This window comes from Macrotis lagotis, chromosome 7, assembly GCF_037893015.1.
Source record: "Macrotis lagotis isolate mMagLag1 chromosome 7, bilby.v1.9.chrom.fasta, whole genome shotgun sequence".
Taxonomy (NCBI): Eukaryota; Metazoa; Chordata; class Mammalia; order Peramelemorphia; family Peramelidae; genus Macrotis; species Macrotis lagotis.
Genome location: NC_133664.1, coordinates 174,708,334 through 174,727,847, shown reverse-complemented (window position 1 = coordinate 174,727,847; position 19,514 = coordinate 174,708,334). Strand labels below are relative to the sequence as shown.

At 34.6% G+C, this 19,514-nt stretch overlaps 1 protein-coding gene across 1 annotated transcript in view; it reads right to left on the bottom strand.

Moving 5' to 3' along the window:
* Positions 1-11,491: 11,491 nt before the first annotated feature.
* The window catches only part of UPF2 (UPF2 regulator of nonsense mediated mRNA decay), a 130,808-nt gene continuing 122,785 nt past the window's right edge, over positions 11,492-19,514 (bottom strand). Inside the window, exons 20-21 of the mRNA XM_074194125.1 lie at positions 13,910-14,051; positions 11,492-11,616 (exon numbers count right to left, since the gene is read on the bottom strand). Of these exons, the coding sequence (XP_074050226.1) occupies positions 11,492-11,616; positions 13,910-14,051 (267 nt within the window). The remainder of the gene's footprint in view (positions 11,617-13,909; positions 14,052-19,514) is intronic.

Below are 19,514 nucleotides of genomic sequence, written 5' to 3'. Positions count from 1 at the left end.
ATCCTTAATCCAGGGTACTTTCCATTCACTTATTCTAAATGCATTTTGCTACAAAAAAACCTTCTGATTTTATATAGGTGATATTGTCTATCTTTAGGGATCATCTCTCTCCCTTGTTTGGCTATGAACTCATTCTCCTAGCCAAAGCTATGCAAGATAATGATGTTTGTCCTTCATTCTCAAAGACAACCATGACATCAGGGAGGCAATACCATGACAAGTGCATGAACTGGATTTGCTGGTTATTTTATCTGTTTGACCCAAGGCAAGTTACTTACTTATAATAGGCCATTTCCTCAACTTAAAATGAAGAGATTGCACTAGATGCCTTCCAAGGTCCTTTCTAAGTCTATAATTCTATAAGATCTTTACATATGAGTTGTTTCTCCACTTTGGAATGTACAATGTTTTATAGTGTTAACATACTAATCTAAAATGATAATTTCCCAAACTGCTTCCAAGTTTTTCTAATAATTTTTATCAAATAATCCTTTCTTCTGTAGTTTGTGTTCTTACTAACTCTAAATCTAAATGATTATGTCCAGAAGATTATTGCCATCATGAAGCAGCATCGATGGGAAGGGCCCATCTGGGTTTGGTAGTCTGCTGATTCTAAGATATAGAAGAAAATCAGAAACCAACGTAAGCCAAGAAACCTTCGGGTTACAGAAAGTGACAACTATATAATAAACAATTTACAAGACAGTAAAAAAAAAGCAATTGGAAAAAACTTAGTGGACCAAAAGAAAAAGTGAGAAAAGATTTTAGATGAGAAGCTTGTATCCTATTTCATGCAGCATCTGCTTTTCATGCAGCATCTGCTATCTAAAAAAAAAACACCTCAGTTATTCAACTTCATCCCTTGGGAAACAAACAGATAAGTAAGTTTTCCAAATGTAGACTGGTCCCATTCAGAAATCAAAAATTTTTGTATCTTAATCATAGGATGTATATTGTGCTTAAATGCATTCTACATTTCCCTGTTTGTTTCTATGGAATAAACTGAATCTTATCTCACTGACAAAGTATCTTTATTATGAATAGCAGCATTATGATAAATCACAGATGACTTTAAGAACTAACAGTGAAGTGTGAAAAGGCTGTTACTATGCCAAATAACCTGCAAATGTGGTACTTTAAAGTTTTTTTGGCATGGTTTTTCTACCTCCTTTCTAGTCAACTACCTAAACTATTTTCAATGTACTTGCCTGTAACAGTTTTGCTTACCCTTCTTTTCTGCACTGAGTTTAGTTAGTTCAGTTTTGTTGGAATTGTGTATATAAAATATCATTTCAGTCAAGACCTAAAGTGATCCATCTTTTCATAAGCTGCATACAGTTTAGACTCCTATTTTGGTTGGGTGTACCTCTATTCTATTCCTGGTTCTTAACTATAATCTATAGGTGAGGTGTTACCATACTACATATACACAGGCACATAAACAAACAGCCTCTTAATCTGAGGGCTAAGGGAGTTCTTTCATTAATAAAATGGCTGAATTTGGGAAAGGGAACCATAACACTTTTGTTAAATCCTAGAAAACCAATATTTTACTCATGCTTACAACCCTAAAATGGAAGGATTTTGAAATAACTTAAAATATTATTTTACTAGACAATGCATAATATGCCCCATAAATTATCATACATTCTCTTGCCCTTATTTTACTTGTCTTGTTATTTGTTTCTCAAAGGCAGTGTGTGTATATAAGGACATTAGATTAGGAACCAGAAGACAAGTTCTGGGCCTGGTTCTTTGACTTACCATGGTCCTTGAACAGGTCACAACACTGATGGACCTTGGCTTTCTTATCTGTAGAAAGGGGAAAGCATACTACCTTCCTCACCAGAACTCACAAACCCTTCAAGTCAAATGAAAAAGTACTTTGTATGAAAGTATTTTAAGGACTATGGAGTGCTACTCAAATCTAAGAGACAGGTGAAGGCTTATTTCACACTTCCTTAAATCTTTTTTTCATTAGTTCCCGTTATGCTAATCAAATGGAACAAAGCATTAATGTTCTGTAGGATCTTATTTTACACATTTATTATGGATCTCAGGCTACCTGACTAGAAAAATATAAAATTCTTTGGGTGGCAGTTATTTAACAAAGCCATTTAATATAAACTATGTTTTGTGTATCATTTGAGAGGGAAACTGAAGGCAAGAAATCACAATTTTCTAACTTTAAATTAGTTATGTCAAATCTAAAATTCAACCAAAGTTAATAAATATTTATTAAATTACTACTAAATGCTAGGCACTAAGGGATACAAAGAGAAAAAAAAAATCCCTGCCCTCAAGGAGCTTACATTCTATTGGGAAGACATATGTACCTAATTAGATACAAGATAAAATTAAGGAGACTGCATCAATTAATTTGGGGAGTCAAAGAAAGGTTTTATTAGGAGGTAATACCTGAGCTGAGACTTGAAAGAAAGCTTCTAAGAGGTGGAGGTGAGGACAGACTGCATCTCAGATATGTGATGGGGATATAGGTAACTCTGTTAATGCTTAGAGGTTCAAGATGGAATAAGATAAGTTTGGAGAAGAGCAAGTAGACTCATTTGGTCAGAATATAGAACAAGTGAAAGGCAGTAATGTGAAGAGTCTGGAAAGATAAGTCTGCTGCTAGACTGAGGAAAGGTAATGAAGAGCCACTGGGATGATTTTTGAGGAGAGGAATGACAGAACTGTGCTCTAAAAGTATCACTTTGGCAGATATGTGGAAGATCAATTAAAGAAGGGAGACAGCCTGAAAGCTAAAAGACAAACTAGGAGACTATTTGGATAGTCCAGGCAAAAGGGAGTATGGGCTTGAATCTAAACTGGAGAAGATGATGAATCTGAAAGATGTTGTGGGGGTAGAATTACCAAGACTTAGCAATCCTTAAGATGTTAAGGAAAAGTAAGAATTACTGTCCTAAAAGGTTGTGAAGCTGGAAGGACAGTGATACCTCCAAGAGAAAGGGGGTATCTTTAAAAGATAGTTGGGATAAGGAATTCTGTTATGATTATCTTGAGATGCTGATGGAATATCCAGATAGAGCTGTCTAGGAGGAGGTTGTCTGTGGGCCTAGAATTCAGGAGAGTTTGGGACTGGACATATATATTAGGCATTTTTGTAGAAACAATTGCACTTATGAGATCTAAAGAGATTACAAAGGGAGAGTGTGAAGAGAAAGATGGCCCAGAGATGGAACCTTGGAAGACCCCCCCACATTAGGTGGGCAAAGGATAGATGACTGTCCATCAAAGGAGAGGTCCAACAGGTAGTAGGAGAACCAGAAGACAGAAATATTCACCAAGTAGTTGACAACATTAAAAGCTGAAGAGTAAGAATAAGAACTGAGAACAGACTATTTAGCAGTTAAAAAAGATCACAGGTATCCTTTGAAAGTGCAATTTCTTCAAAAGCGTGGGATGAGAAAACAGCAAACGATTTGAGAAATGATCAGGTTATGAGAAAACAGACACTGCAAAAACAAATAACATTTTCTAGGAGTTTAGTGGTAAAAGAGAGAAGAGATATAGAATAATAGCTTGAAGGTATGGCAAGACCAATTTAAGCAATACAAAAATGGTAATCAATATTGAAGAAGTTATAACACTCTAAAATTTAACTTACAAAGATAGTCACATATCTAAGCTTACATTATATTTTCAGACATATATTTAGAAAAGAGGAAAAACTGATTCCTTTCAAATTCTGAAAGTTTATGTTTCCACAATCTTTTGAAAAAGATTAAATTTTTAATATTCTAATGACTGTGATGTCACTAATTCCTTTGGAGATGTCTAATTTAGCCTTTGGGACCAGTCTAATAGAAGGATATTGATCAAGAGCATACATTGCACTGTCCTTCTTTGGAGCCAGCCAGCTCAATTCAGTCACTTTTACTTTCATTGCTCATACATAGTGAATACCTATAGGCGACTTTCATCATAGTCTATTTTTCACTTTGATGAAGGTGGTGTACTCAAAATCCTTTAATTTAGGCACTTAAGAAAACAAATATGGCAACATCTGAGGAAATGAAATGAGGTATATATCCCCAAGGAAGAGGGTATACACTTCACAAAGCACAAAGTTGGTCCCAGCAGATAATGATTTTTATCATTTATTGGATTCATTTAAAAAAAAAAAGAAATACACGGCAAATCTAAATTACAACACTTTATTGCAGCATCGGCAAAGGTCAGATTTTTGAAGCTGGTGAAGATCGGGCAGCATTTCCATGTGAAATGTTACAACTTTACAAGTTTTGTTTCTTATTTAATTCTACATGCAGAAACTGAAACAGTGGTAAAAGAAAAAAAGAAAATGGCTAGGAAAAAAAAAGATTTAATCAAGTAGTAGCATACAGATGTACTTTTTAACTAAATGTACTATGCCTACTAGAAAGCAAACAAAAGACACAACTATCCTAATAAACAACAGATTGTCAAAAATGGACCAAGAAATCTCCTTTCTACTTGGGGGGAGGGAGGGAAGCAAAATAAAAGCTCTACTTGTTTCCATATTTTGTTTAGAGAAAGAGGCTGTAAACCCATGAAGGCCAACAAAATTTTCTGATCCATTTCTTGTTGCCCTTTGGTCATTTTCTATGACATGCTGACTGGCACATTTTGGTTTTCAATGATACTTACAATGGGCTTGACTTTATCCCTGTTCTTAAGCTGGTATCAGACTTTTTCTAAGTCATCTGGATCAACATTCTCTGTATAGTAATAGTCTTTATTTTTTTTCTTTTATCTTAATAGACAATTTTATCTCACTGGCTCTGACGGATAAAATTGATTTCTCTCTCCCATCCTTTGCTCCTTCAAACAAATTCTAAAATGAAAGCCTTCCTTGTGGAGTATCTGGTGTTTGGATATCTTTCATCATTTTGTTGTCCTGCATGTAAGATTTGACTAAAAGATTTTACTGCTTGCACTATACTTTTCTACTGTAGTCTTGGAGCCCCCAAATTTTTCTTCTTCCAACACAGGATGTTCAATTCAGAGACAATGTAACTCACATCAAGTTTAAAACTTAAGTTCTTTATCCCCCATACTGTTACCATCAAAACCTTTTCTGCTCCGGCACAATCCATCTCATTGACAGTTGTTCTTGGTGTAACTGCTCAGTAGTAAAGTTAACCATCTCATTTCTTTACCTCCATTCTCATGAGAAGATTAACCCTCGCGTGGTTCCCATAACAAAAGGCCTTTTATGCCATAACTGGAAGCTTCAGCTTGTTGCGGTGTTAGTGGAGGCTGGTGTTTCTGCCTCATGGCCCCAGCCTGCCCCAGGTTTAGATTCGCAACTCTCTAGCCCGACATGCTGAGATGTGTCCACTGCTCTCATTCAACTGCTGGAGGACTCCACTATCCACAACATCAGAGATACAGGACCTAATGAAATGACACTTGCTGCTGGATCAACGTCTCCTAAAGGTATAAAGAAGGCAATTTTAAATATTGAATCATTGTAGAACTAGAACTATTGCCAAAGAGAGAAACAGTGTTCTTGCTACAGTGATTATGTAATAGATGTAGTTTCTCCAAATAGACCAATCCTATTATAAAGTATACAACCTCTCTACCAGACTAGAGCAAAATAACAGGTAGTAAGTAAGTAGTACATTGGAAAGATCAATTTTGTAGACAACAGGTAGAATAGATGACATTGTGATTCTTTTGTGTGTGTGTGCAACTGATTTTTAAGATATTTTGATTCTTGGAACATAAAGGAATAAGATATAAATATGTAAAGTACATTTAATCAAATCCTAATTCCTCTTACAGAGTCTAAGTGGAAAGAATGTCCTCCAAATAGTCCTACAGGAGAAAAAGAGCAAAACATTTTCCCCTAGAGATCAGTCAAAATAATTATTGAAATTAAAATCATTTGAATAAATGGAATAAGTATTCTAGAAATATCTGAAAAGGTAGAGAATATTTTCAGCTTGGGGGCAGTCAAGGAAGGTGATACAAATAGGAAATGGCATCTGAGCCTTAAAGGAAGATGATGAATGAGTACATTCCAGCCTATGAAAACTCATGGAAGTGAAAGACTATATGTTGAAGTAAGAGCATCTAGTTTGGCTGACATGTGTTGTGAAATAAGGCTGAGAAGTTAAGTTGAAGCCAGATTATGTATGGTCTTCAAAACAAGACTGAGGAATATATATACATCTTATCCTAAAGGAAGCTACTTGAAAGTGTTTGAGTGGAAGAGTGAATTGCTCAAACTTGTTCCTTAAGAATATTATTTTGGTAGCTGTAAAAATTTGGAGAAAAAGAGTCCAATTAAGCGGTTGTTACAATAGCATGGAAGAAGTCCTTAATCAGAGTAATGGTAATGTAAGGAGAGAAAAGGAGATATTATAAAGGTAAGTCCTATGGGATTTGGCAGCTGATTATATTGGAAGGTGAAATCTGAGCAATTGGGAAAAGGTGCCAGTTACAGAAATAGAGAAATATGGAGAAGATGACACTTCAACTAAGATATATAAATTAGAGATTCTAGGAGAATATTCAGCGGGAGAAGTCTATAAGGTATTTGGAAGATAAAGAAGAGGAAGATGAGGGAGAAATTAGGAATGGACAATTACTTTTGGATGGACCCATGAAAGCAGATTAGATCATCAAAAAGGAAGAAAAAGAGGAAGGGGGAGGGTGTGTTTGTGTGTGTGTGTGTGTGTGTGTGTGAGAGAGAGAGAGAGAGAGAGAGAGAGAGAGAGAACAAATTCAAAACATTAAAGAAATCTGTGTCTCTGAAGGATTCTTTAGTTAAATCAGTTCAAGCTGAAGATATACTAGCTCTGGTTCAATACATCCAACTGACAAAAAGTTAGAAGGTGGAAATGCAAAAATATCCAATGAAGTCTCCAGGATGAAAATCATTTAAAAAAATGGAAAGATTAGGAATTAAGAAATGGACAATGAGTTCTATGAACAAGAAATCTGGTTCCATTGTATATCACTGTAACTAAACACTCCACACTTGTCATAGCTTAAATATCAAAAGACAGTATGCCTTAATTTTCACACACAAACTTCAAGGATCCTTAATTATAAAACATAGAAAACCTCTGCACTTAGAATTAGTATCCCTGAAAATCTACAGATAAGAAAACTTTAAAATATTACGTTGTTACATAATATTAACACAATTTGTTTCCAAGCATATTTCTGCTTATTTGTATTTATATACTACCAACATTAAAAATATGTTTTGATGCTAAAAAAAAAATAAAACTAAGCTGAGAATTGCAATTTCTCAGCCTCTCTTTTCAAGTACTCCTTACATAAAAATAGAACGTTTAAGCATGCTCCCAATATTCCCGGCATGTAAATGACAGGCCAAATAGGTCTATTTTCAAAAAGTCAAGATCACAGTTAAAAAAAAAACAAACAACAAAATATTAGAAGAAGCATCCCATATGGTTATGTACTTTCAGATTATTAGATTTAAACAAAATAAATATTTATCACTCAAAAAAATGTCAAGATTCATGCTTAGCATTATTCTTTATCTTGGCCCACTTTTGCTTACTTTCAATAGGTATGGAACCCCATTTTTTCCACACTCTTGTCAACTCACTTCTAGAAAACTTTTGCCTAAAGTAATTCAAAAAGAACTAATTTACAGAACATATGAGTAAAGATGACAGTGCTGAGACTAGACTAATGAGAAAATATATAATTATAGAAACATAACAGAATAGATTCTCTAAGTTGTCATTTCATTTAAACCTTCTTATAAATTCTTTGCAGTATGCTGAGATGATTGTCAATCTTGATCACTATCTCATGGCTCTCAACTATTACAATGAATAAGAGGAAGGCATGAAAAGATTAATTTAGTTCTATCAGTGATAAGACTGCTGAGATTTTTAGTGGAATTTATTTGATAAGTGTGCTGTCAGCAAATTTGAAATGTCCTTTAGAAATTCTCTTCATGCTTTGCCTTTGAGGAAATAAATAAATTTGTGGGTATAAATTAAATACAAAGCTGTAAAACTCTTTTACAACATGGAAATTCCAGAGTGAAAGATCTATCTTTAGAGAATACCATAAATACTTTACAGAGTGCAGAAGTATGGAAAAGTAAGGTTTTTAAGAACAGATTTAGGAGAAATTGTAATTGCTCATGGAGGTCACTTTTTCCATTTGGCTCCCCCAAAATACAGAGGCAAAAAAAGAGGCTTAAGTTACAGGATCAGAAGGAGTTATGAGGAGAATGTCAAAGATTAAGAACTAATTAAAATAAGCTACAAGAGTTTTGAAAAATAATCAGAAAATTGTTAATAAGCTAAGGAAAGCTGTTACGAGGAGGAAAATGACTTAAGTAGAATACACACACACACACACACACACACATTTTTATATTATATGGATGAATCTTTTCTTCCCTACCAGATTATAAACATGAAGATGAAGATACTTACCAATCTTTATCAATCCACATTTATTAAATACCTACTACATGTCAAGTTAGGTGCTAGAGATCAGAATGAAAAAGTCCCTGTCTCTGAGGTACTTTTATCAGGGAAAAGAGTCCTGATAAGCAAATTTTTCAAAATTATACTAAATAAAAATAAAGTAAATTTTGGGGGGATGGGAGGATGGAGAGATTAGTTACTCAAGGAGAACTGGAAAAGCAGTACCTTCCAAGCATGGAAGGGCAAGGGTCATGTCAGGATAACTTAGGTCAAAGCCACTGAAGTGGGAAATGCATTATCAAATGTAAGTTAAGAAAATACAAGGAGCGGCTAGGTGGCGTAGTGAATAAAGCACCAGCCTTGAAGTCAGGAGTACCTGGGTTCAAATCCGGTCTCAGACACTTAATAATTACCTAGCTGTGTTGGCCTTGGGCAAGCCACTTAACCCCATTTGCCTTGCAAAAAAAAAAAAACCTAAAAAAAATACAAGGCAAGTCTGGCTGGCCCACAGTGTATATGAAAAGTAGTAATGTGTAATAAGTCTGGTATAACAGGTTAGAGACAACTTATAAAGGGCTTTAAAATACCAAAAGGAGGAATTTATAGTTGATTCGAAAAACAATAGGAAGACACTGCAGCCTTTTGTGCAAATTTGTGCTTTAGAAATAGCACTTTGCCATCACTGTGAAGTTTAGATTAGAGACAGTAGATATGGGGTAGGCCAATTTGAAGATTGCTGCAATGGTCTAGGAGAAAAGTGATGAAGGCTAGATCTAAGGTAGTGCTATGTGATGAAAAAGGTGATAGATGTCATCTTTAAGAGATGTCATTGAGGAAAACTCAATGAGACCTAGTTAACTGATAAGGGAGGAAGAGGAAGTATTGAGGGAAGAGTAGAAAATTAAGGATAACTCTGAGGTTTCTAAATTGGGTAAATTTATGGATGGTGGTACCAAAAATCAATAGGGAATTTAGGAAGACAGATGGGTTTGGAGTCAAGATAATGGGGTACACATTTTGAATATGTTGAATTTGAAATGTTTATAAAACATTCAATTAGAAATGTCTTGGTAATGCAAGACTGGAGCTTAGAAGAGGGAGCAGACCCAGAACATGATTGATGATCCAATAAAGGAAAATGAAAAGGAGAATTCAGAGAAGTAAAAGAAGAAACAAGAGAGCAATGAAATGAAACCAGAGAGAGAACAACATCTAGGATACTCATATAAAACCCAGGACAGTGCTAAGCATATGTAAGCTCTTAAGAGTAGTTTCTTCAGAATTTTTATTCCAGAGATCACAACACACTAAAGTTTTATGACTAGGAAAAGGCAGATATTACAATAAGAGATGAGAAATTATCGAGTCTGAATAAAAACTTCAATGAAATAGAAATTAAAATTCTAACTCTCTTCAAATTTTAGCCAGTCACCTAAACAAAGAATCCTTAGGATAAAAGAGTGAACAACAATACTTAGGATAAAAGAACAGTCCAAAGTTCTAGAAGTGACAGGAAGAGATTAGTTGTTGCCAAGAAGACTGAATGTGTTTAAAGCTATTATTTTTAAAAATTGCAAAAATATCTATAGTAATGTCAAGGAAATGACATTTTCCATTGCTTATTAACCTAGTTTCAATATTTTACCAGCAATAAATACAGATTATTAAGGTCTATAATGAACATATAATTTTTTCTAAACCTAACACCCTATAATACCTAATCAGATAGCTTTCTGCTTCATTTTTCTATTTTAACTAAATTTTTAAAAAAGTCAAACTCAACAGGTGTTAAAGAACAGAAACTCAAACTATCCTGACAAACCAGTTTTCTTAAAAAGCAATTTAATGAGGATTGCCTGTAAGCATGTAATTCAAATCTTAAAGATGCTCAGATGGAGTCAGTTCTACAAAATTACCTCTCCTTAATTAAGGACTTGGAACTGACCCTTAACCTCCATCTATCACTAATTCTTTCATGTACAGAAAAGATACACTTATAGGACTATGCTCATGGTAAAAATATAAGTATTGTGGACAGATTAAAAAAAAGTGTCACAGGCTTCAATTTCACACATCATAAAAGATGGATTCAATACAATGAACATTAATTATGTACTTTTGGTACATTGAGCACCAGGCTAAGTACTAGGGGAAGTAAAAAATTCTGAAAAGACATGGTCCCAATCCTTATGGTACCTACAGTTTAAGAGAAAAGGTATAGTAAAACTAGCAGAGAAAGTATAGTCTTAATATCAATTTGTTAAGATGAAAAAAATCAAAGTTACTTCCCTTGCCAAAATTCTTTAAAATAACTTGGATATTTAAATAAAATACCAGGGGAGTCATAACAATAACTTGAAATGCTGAGGAATGGCTTAATTTGAGGTTCTTAATACAAATTGAATTATCAAAAAATAATAAATTATTCAAATGATTTTAACTTTGGCAAGGATCTCACCAGACAACTTCAAAACCAAATCACACATCTAAAACAAATTCCAATCCCATACCTAAAAAATAAACACATTACTGTTTTTTAAGAACATTAAGGTCATTTCAGTCTGTCTTGGCCTATCAGAAAATAAAAAGTATAACCAGGATTTCCTGGTTATATATTATAGAAAATGTAAAACTTAAAACAGAAACCGAAAAAATCTACCCATGATGATATGAAACCAAAATGTGTGCTGTTAAAATCAATTTTTAAAGAAAGCATCATTGTTTTAAAAAACTTCTCCCCAAAACATTTGCAAAATTAAAACTATTTTAACTAAATAAAGTAAGAAAATAATGATTAATCACGTCTTTAGTTAAATAATCAGCACCAAGCAGATACCTAGTCTTTACATCATTGTAATCTGGAACTATTTTTTTAATTGCACATAATGAAAAATAGATTATCAGTAAATGTCAGAGGTAGCACTCCAAGACTTCAAGTTAGAGAGCAGGTGCTAATCCGCCAAAGCCAAAGGAACCTCCTCAATGGGAGTTCCTATAGCCAAAAAAAAAAAAAAAAAAAGTTTTTTTTTTAAAAGATGAATAAACATAAGATGGTCTTACCTCCCACCAGTCTTAAAGATTAGATCTGCATTAGGTGCTCCCTTTGGATGCTGGTAACGGGGCCGTCGTTCACGGTTGGTGTTTGCTGGAGCTGGACGTTGTGCAAGGGACTGCAGCATCTCTGAATTATGTGCATTAAAAAACAAATAAGAATTAATTTTAGTAAAATGTAACTAGATCTTGGGGTTGATTGACTCTTAACCATTTTGCAAGCTAGGAGCACCTCTCTTGAGGGAGGTATCCTAATTTCACTTAAATTTAGGACTTAAGATAATTTCAATACTCAAAACTCTACTGGAGACCCAAGTAGTCATTCCTTGAGGGGAATGAGGAAGTAGAACAAAATAACTTGGTTTTATCACACTACCATGGAAGTCTGTAAACAACTCTGTTATGCCAAAAATCTAGATGTCACACTCACTAAGCATGAATATTAAAAGGTATACTGATGACAGAATTTTCCTATACTCTACCTCTAAAGTTTTAATTAACTTCAAAATACTAGGTTAAGAAAGAACCACTTTCTTTTTTTGAGAATGTTAGAATTTATGAGGACAGGAAAAAGAAATCTAATCCATGCATTCTGGAATTTTCTCAGCTCAAGAGCAAACATAAATGAATAGCAAATCAACTAGGATAACTGAGTCTCTGTACCCTAGAAAAGAACAAAGCTGAGAATGTGCCTCGACTCCTGAATATGCCCAATGGCCCAAGGCATTTTGGAACAAGCTAGTAAACATGATTTTAAAGTTTGTACTGTTTTGTATGTAAGAGAATTGTGAGGTCTAAAATAATTTAAATTTAGTCACATTTGGCAGAAATAAATATGACCATATTTTAAATTATATATTAATAGTATACTAAATCTATATATGAAGTCCTGCAAAGGATAAGACACACAGACACACAGAGACACACACACACACACATACACACAAACACACACATGGTCCATATCAATTCTAAATCTGTAAAGATACCTCACACTCCCGGACAAATTACCACTGCCACGTCTTTCTACTGTTCCAGATAGACTAGGATAATGGAGTGGGGACACATGTTAGAAGATAGCTGTCCTTAGTCAGTGGAAAAAGGGAAGGGGACAGGGTACTCCCTAAGCAAAACTTCAAAGTAGGAACTGCTTCTGCTAACAACTAACAATCCCTTCTTTTTATTCTGGAAGAATTTCACTGTCATATTGTCCTCCTATTCAAATCTCTCTACATAGTGACCCATCTAGATATGACCATCCACAATCCCTGCTACTCAACATCCCCATCAAAACATCTAGAAAACAATAGAGAGAGAGAGAGAGAGAGAGAGAGAGAGAGAGAGAGAGAGAGAGAGAGAGAGAGAGAGAGAGAGAGAGAGAGAGAGAGAAAGAGAGAGAGAGGAGTTGGTCAAATAGAGAAGTAAATATTTCTGGTTTTTGGCTACTAAGTGACTCAAGAAGTTTCCTCCCAAAGTCCTATGAAAATTCCAAGATCCAGGGGACATACAAGTAAATGAAATTAATTATAGAAGCATCCAAGATCCATTTATTCCCAAAGTCCTTGGTCAACAGATATCTCTCTCCTAAAATTTTTGTGAAACAGGATAGGGTAGGCACTATGGTCCCAGATTTGGCTTAGCTTTAGGAGAAGTAATCCTCTTCAAGTCCCTAGAAGTTATTTCTACTGTCATGGAGGGGAAAGGATTTGACTAGGATATCCTGGACATCAGGCTCCAGATAGGAATATGGAGGGAAAACTTTGTGAGCTATACTAAAGGGTTAGATTTGGCAGCAGGATATTGAAAAGAGAATAAAGAAAGTGAAATAATCTCATCCTGTGATACCAGAATACTCTAGAAGTAAAGAGGTTGCCTGGATAGGCTTTCTTGAGTTACAGATCCAAAATATCTTCTGAGAAAATTCAGAGACATTTCCTATTTTACCAAATATCTCATTTCACCAGAGATGAATTCCTAATGTTTGTTACAGCAAAAAACCAATTATAATATTTAAATACCAATCTTTGTCATCTAATTATTACTTAGTACACTGATGATCATGCATAAAACTAAGTTTCATCTACATGTAAGTTAACTCTGGTAAATATTTACACCATAATTAGAAAATGAAATCAATTATTATTTTACTTTCATCTGGTCTACACTACCCTGCATGGGAGTCTTGTTCAATAAGATAATGAAAGACAACAGAATAAAGCAAGAAGTTTTAATGCTTTCAAAGGAACTTCCTTTTTTTAAAAAAAAACTTATCTAAGAGAAGATTAAGTGAGCAATTTCATGGTGACTGATATCTAATTCATTCTGTGTATTTTTTTAAAAAGCACAAAATTTGCATTCATTAACATGCTTAGCTTTCATAATTTAACAGAATATGCACTTTTCTTCTCTAAGAGCTTTCAAACCTTGATAATCTTCTTGCTCCTGACGTTCATTGATATCCAGTGTGAGTTTTTTCATTCTCATTCTCTCTTCTTGTTCTGCCTGTTGTTGGTTCCAATGATTTGCAGCAAGTTGGGAAGACATTGGTACATTAAGGATCTTAAACTGAAAGAAAACATAGAAGTATCATAACCAAACTTGAGGAAACTTTGAGAAAAGAAAATCATAAAAATATATAACTTAATAGTATTAACAGATATTAGGCAAGATAGAGTTGGGAAGAGGGAGTTTCAAGAAATCGGGTTTTTTTATGTTAAACCATATATACTTTAAAAAACCCAAAGAAATTCAAATATTAACATTATTAGGTAACAAATAATACTTAAAATAGAGTCAATGAATCTAAGATGAAAATGATACCTAGTCCAACAACTCATCCAAAGTAGAAATTACCCTTACAAAAAACGTGAGTAGAGATTACCTAATAATTTCAGTTACAGGGAACTTATTCCTTGCCAGCCCCATCTTTAGAGATTGTTCTAACTACTGTGTACCTGAACCATACACTGGACATCCTATAAGAAATGAGTTGTACCTAACTATTGCAGTTAGCTTGTAGTCTCCCCAAAGGCTAGCTAATACAGGTATATGATTACAAATTCTTTACATTTCTATAACTTATGCAAAAAAAAAATTTAACCTTAAATTTTTACATTAGTATCTGGTTAAATTCCAACCAGTGAATTTTGTTATGTTAAGAACTTTGTGATTTTCAAATCTAAAATTAAACATGATCAATCCCTCCCAATCTGATACTAGCTACATATCTGGTAAGCATGACTTCTAATCTAAGTCACTTGACCTCTGTTTTCTTATATAAATCTAGGGCTCATGTCTAACTTTCTTTCATTACTAGGAACCTTAAAATAACATAATTTCTCCCTTCTCCTTTCTCATCACCAATTAGTTCTCCTGTGGATCAAGATTAAGTGCAGAAATTATTTTTCTATTGCTGAGATAAATGGTGAACACTGGGTTATAAGTTCCTGTGAGAGTACAGAGCATGCTTTACTTAATTTTTTATATTTTCCTCGGTATATATTCCACATATCACCACCCATAAACTGGTTCATTTAATTGAACTTTCCCCTCCTTTATTTTTTTATTATAAGAGGCTGATTTTTAAAAAGGGGGGGGGGGCTAGGTGGCACAGTGGATAGAACAAGGGCCCTGGAGTCAGAAGTACCTGAGTTCAAATCCGGTCTCAGACACTTAATAAATTACCTAGCTGTGTGGCCTTGGGCAAGTCACTTAACCCCATTCGCCTTACAAAAAAATTAAAGTGGGTGGGGGGAAAGAGACTGTGAGAAATATAAGTGAATATAATTAAGAGTGTGTGTGTGTGTGTGTGTGTGTGTGTGCGCGTACATACATACATAGACACATATATAAAATAAAAATGCATTTTTAAAAATCAACCATTCCCTTCTAGAACATGCCCCAACTATCATTTCTTTTAATGGGAAAAATTAGACCATGGAATTACAAATTAGTGAGAAAGACAACCAGTGAATTTTATATACTACATTGAAAACCTAATGCCCACTTCATGGAAGGAACTTCTATGATGAAGAGATACAAAGACAAATAAAGAGAAAGGAAAATAGAAAAAGGTCATTCTATTGTTCTCCCTTAATATAGCAGGGGGAAAAAATCAGCTATGTCAGCCTTGCAGAAATGACATAAAGTAAATCACAGCAAGTAATATTTTTTAAATGTTTTAAGGAATACCAGCACTTTATACACACTCTCTAATCTAAGGCTTACAATAGCTCTGTAAAGTACATAAAACAAGTAATAATATCAGTTTTACTGATAACCAGTCTTACAAAGGTCAAGTGACTTGCTGATGATCATGTAACTAGTTAAGTGGTGGAGGCAGAATTTGAACCCAGGTCCTCTTGACTCTATCCCCACACAGTTTCTTAACAGATTAGTAAAGTATCAAGAAAGCAAGAAAGAAAAACAATAGTATTAGAAGTTATAAATATCAGTATGACCATCAGAGAAATAAAGGAACAAAAAATATAAATATTTACCCTCATCTATATAATATATAGGGATTTTAGTTAAGAGTTTAGTTAATTCCTCAGTGAACCTAGAAAGATATAGTAGCTGAGAAGATCAGTGAGATTGTTTTCTGCTCTGAAGTTAATATAAATCATTTTTCTTCATGCTACTAAAACATTAAATTTCTTTGCAGAGGCAGATGAGGAAATGGAGAGAGATGACAAATTGAAGAAATGCTTAAATGTTATCACATTGCTCTTTAGAGAGAAGCTCTTATTTTACTGGACAGTTAGTTGGCATTCTTCATGGTGCTCTTATTGACTGACAACCCATTTTTATTCAATAAGAAAAAGGAACTGCATTCCATGAAACCTAAACATCATAATGCTGGTCTTTGGAGCACAGATTTAGAACTTGAATGGATTTTAGTTTTCTGATTAGTCTCTCTCTGCCTAGTCTTTTCTTATTCCATCCTTCAGATAGACATCAAATAATTTTCTTTAAGTGTAGGTCTGATGACTATCACTGTCCTTTCCAAATGTCAGAAGGTACTATTTTTGCAAATACTGATAAAATATAAATTCTTGTGTTTGCCTTTTTTTTTTTGTTTTTTCCAAGATAATGAGGATAAGCGACTTGTCCAAGATTACACAGCTAGGTAATTATTAAGTATCTACTCAGGTCCTCTTGACTCCAGGACCCATGCTCAATCCACCAAACCACCTAGCTGCCCTTTTGTGTACTAAGGCCTATTACATCTTGACCCTAACCTCCCTTTCCAGAAACTAGTCTTGTTGCTGTTTTTCAACCATACACTCCACCATCTCATCACCACTTGCACTTGCTTTCACCAACACCTCCTCTCTAAATCTCCCAGGCTTCATTAGTTTCCTTTACAACTCACTTCCAGGACTACCTTCTAGATGAAGCCTTTCCTGATGCCCCGAGATATTCAAGACCTCCTTAGCCAAAACCTTGTGTTTATTCTATATGTATACTTCTAGAATGCATTCTACTTACTTTTGTTTTTCTGTCCACAGTGTCTGGCCCATGGCAAGTGATAGGCAAATGCATTTTAGTCAATACAGTCCAACTCCTTCATTTCACAGATGAGACAACAGAAGCCAATCATAAGTTTAATTAAGTGCCTTGTCTAAAGTCACTCAGGTAGTATTAAGGGGCAGAGCCAATGGTGGAAAGTTGGTCTTTTGATATCAAATTCAGAATGATACTACCTTCTAAAATGCTTTTTTTCTAATATGTGACCACATTAGTTGTTAGACACCCGTGTCTAACTCTTTAAGAGTCCCCATTTGAGGGGCGGCTAGGTGGCGTAGTGGATAAAGCACCAGCCTTGGAGTCAGGAGTACCTGGGTTCAAATTCGGTCTCAAACACTTAATAATTACCTAGCTGTGTGTGGCCTTGGGCAAGCCACTTAACCCCATTAGCCTTGCAAAAACCTAAAAACAGTCCCCATTTGAGGTTTTCTTGGCAAAGATACTGAATTGATTTGCCATTTTCTTCTCCAGTTCATTTTACAAATGGAGATAAATAGGGTTAAGTGGCTTGCCTAAAGTCACATAGCTACTAAGTGTCTATGGTTGGATTTGAACTCAGGTCATGTAGATTCCTGGACCAACACTCTTGTCTACTGTGTCTCCTAGCTGCCCCATTATCACATTAAAGAATTCAAAGGGAGGGGGCAGCTAGGTGTCACAGTAGACAGAGCACAGGTCCTGGAGTCAGAAGACCTGAATTCAAACCTGGCACCAGACATTTAATATTTACCTAGCTGTGTGACCTTGGGCAAGTCACTTTACCCCATTGCCTTACAAAAAAAATTCAAAGGGAGAAGCAAGGAGAAGATGTAGGTTTCTTTTCTTATTAGGATCTTTCCTTAGTGGGACATTCCTAGGATTTTTCCTTTTGAAGTTTCTTTCAGAATGCAATCAGTAAAATCTATTTTCCCTTTGTCTTCTAGCCCTAATAAATCTGGGAAATTATGTGAGCTTTCTTGAATAGTGTTCAGGTTTTCATTCTGGTTGTTGTTTACAGCAAATCCCATGATTCTTAAATTCGCTATTCTTGACCTGTTTTTCCAGTTCAGTTTAAAATTTATTTTGAACTTAATTACAAAAAGACCAACACCCCCCATGTCCCCCCCAAAAAACCCATTTCCATGTACTCAGAATGGTAGTAGAAAGAGGATTTTTGCTTTTAAAAAAATGAATTCCATTTCATACTGTTTACTTTTTTGAATGTAATAAATCTACTATGCATCACTTCCAAAATTACCCTACTTTTCTATATATTATCTTCTGACTTTTCTTATGTTTCATGATGTGCATTTTTTTTCTCCCTCTCTCCCCATTCTGCTCTAGAAGGCTACCATTAGACACAAATTTGTGTGTGTAGAATAAGTGTGTGTGTGTGTGTGTGTGTGTGTATAAACAAATATATGTAAAAAACCCACTCCCCATAATTCTATTTTTCATTTCTTTCTGATGTTGGATAACATCTTCCTTTATTGGTCTTTTGTTCTGAATATGAATGATGCTCAAAACGACTGAGTACTTCAAAGCTGTTCTTAAAACAATATTGTTATTACTGTATACAATGTTCTCTTGGTTTTGCTCATTTCAGTCTTCATTATTTCACATGCATGTTTTCATTATTTTTCCCCTAACATTACTGAGTTCATTTCTTAAAGCACAATAGTATTCCATTCTGAATATGTATAAAAATTTGCTTAGCCATTCCCCAGAGAGGAAGTTCCACCATTTCCATTCTTTGCCACCACAAAGCAAGCTTCTATATTTTTTGAATATATAAAATTATTTTCCTTTTTCTCCTAATTATCTTAGAAAACAAACCAATATAGGCATTTCAGTTTTATTCTATTACTCTCCAAAATCATTGGACCAGTTCATTATTCCATACAACAAATTGTCCCATTTTTCCATATTCCCTCCAACATTTATTGTTTTCTTCTTCTATCTTTAGCCAAGCTGACAGGTGTGAGATATCTCAAAATGATTTTAATTTGCATCTCTCTAATCAGTAATGATTTAGAACTTTTTTTTTCAATTCTACATATACCTTTTATTTCTTCACCAAAAAACTACCTGTTTAGGAGTGGCTAGGTGGTGTAGTGGATAAAGCACCGGCCCTGGAGCCAGGAGTACCTGGGTTCAAATCCGGTCTCAGACACTTAATAATTACCTAGTTGTGTAGCCTTGGGCAAGCCACTTAACCCCATTTGCCTTGCAAAAACCTAAAAAAACAAACAAAAAAAAACCCTACCTGTTCTTTTACCTATCAATTGGAGAATGACTTGCATTCTTCAGAACTTTGATAAAATTCTTTATATATTTGACACATAGGATCTTTTTCTAAGAAACTGTCCATAAATACCACTACTGTGTCTATACCCTGAAGAGATGATGAAAAAGGGTAAAAACATTACTTGTACAAAAATATTTATAGCAGCCCTGTTTGTGGTGGCAAAGAACTGGAAATCAAGTAAATGTCCTTCAATTGGGGAATGGCTTAGCAAA